This window comes from Naegleria gruberi, assembly GCF_000004985.1.
Source record: "Naegleria gruberi genomic scaffold NAEGRscaffold_212, whole genome shotgun sequence".
NCBI classification, from domain to species: Eukaryota; Heterolobosea; class Eutetramitea; order Acrasida; family Naegleriidae; genus Naegleria; species Naegleria gruberi.
Genome location: NW_003163129.1, coordinates 1 through 1,510, shown reverse-complemented (window position 1 = coordinate 1,510; position 1,510 = coordinate 1). Strand labels below are relative to the sequence as shown.

At 32.3% G+C, this 1,510-nt stretch overlaps 1 protein-coding gene across 1 annotated transcript in view; it reads left to right on the top strand.

The window, feature by feature from the left end:
• Window positions 1-654, top strand: part of NAEGRDRAFT_54768 (uncharacterized protein) — a gene marked incomplete at both ends in the record, with an annotated part of 7,146 nt that extends 6,492 nt beyond the window's left edge. The window contains one exon of the mRNA XM_002668447.1: window positions 568-654. Within this exon, the coding sequence (XP_002668493.1) occupies window positions 568-654 (87 nt within the window). The remainder of the gene's footprint in view (window positions 1-567) is intronic.
• Between the last annotated feature and the right edge of the window lie 856 nt (window positions 655-1,510).

The window sequence follows — 1,510 nt, the reverse complement described above, 5'->3', positions numbered from 1 at the left end:
AGAAGTTAACTGAACAACCTGTCCAGTCAGTCCAACCAAAGAGTAAACATCCCTCTTCACATACACTCAAACCTGTTACCATTACTGAAACTTGTAAGTTGCTTGTAATTGAAATGTTAACTAATCAAATTGAAAAAGGCCCAAAGTGCAACAAGAAAATTGGCAGCATTGGTTTTAATTTCCACGTAAGAAGATGCTGCAAATATGATCCAAAAAAGTTGTTAGATGAAAGAACATACTGTAAATTAGAAATTGCTATAATGAATGCTCCTATTCCTCGTCGTGCCAATAAGTCTGCAATTGTTAAAAAACCAAAAAACAGAGAAACTCTTAAATCCTTAATTGAATTAGATAGGAAAAGATATCAATTGAGTGGAAAATCCTCATTTTCCACAATCACAATCCATCAATGTCTCAAAAGACAATTAATAGTTAAGAAATATTCATTCCAACAATAAATTCAATTTCCTCAATCTCTTTCTCTATTTGTGAAATGATCAAAAGTTCTCAAAAAAAAAATCGAACAACACAATGTCTCTGCCTCAAGCTCTTGTTATCTCTTCAAAGACCTTTGAGGAAATGATTGAAAGCGAATTGGAAAAGTATTCCGACTGTTTTGATCAGGAAGAACATGATAATCAAATAGGTACTTGAAAAGATTGGGAGTTGGTTCTAATTCCTTCGGATCATGTAAGTAATTTCATCAGTATCAAATGTATTAAGTGAATCTTCATCATCATTTTGATTATTTGATAATATATTAAATATATTAAGGTCAAAAGTGTAACAAGTGCTTTAGAGGAAATTTCCTCGATTATCACATGAGAAGATGTCAACCTTATCAATGTCACATCCGAAGATCCCTATTATGCTAATCTGGACAGTTGGGACTGTGTTAGAATCTTGAGAAGGCTCGATATACTACGATATACAACCAAGCATCTATCCATGATGTACATCCCAAAGGATATGATATGTAAGTTGCATTGTTTCATTTTCATCAAATTTCAAAATTCAATCTGATCATGTGTAATTATTATTCCATAAAGAAAATGTAACAAGAAAATTGATCAAGTTGGATATGTTTTCCATGTGAGAAGATGTTGCAAACATGATGCTAGAAAATACTTCGACTCACAGACCTTGTGGTGTTTAGAACAGGCCAAAATGTATGCACCAAAATCAAAGAATACGAAAACATCACAAAAACCAAAGCCAGTTGACTTGAATCCATCCTCAGCAAAATTCAAAAATCAAAGAAGAGAGAAATTTTCAAAGCCCTGAAGAAATTAGACAGAGAAAGATACAAAACAACAAGCAAGGTCATTCTTTTCTCCATTTACCATCCATTCCAACATTACCAATGAAAAATCACAATTATTGTAATTGCTTTCCATTAGCAAACTTTCTTCCACACACATTCTTTTCAAAATTTCAATACAATCAATTTTTTAGGGTTTATCATGATAAATCATTTAACATTCTATTACTGGCATGCATTACAGGTAGT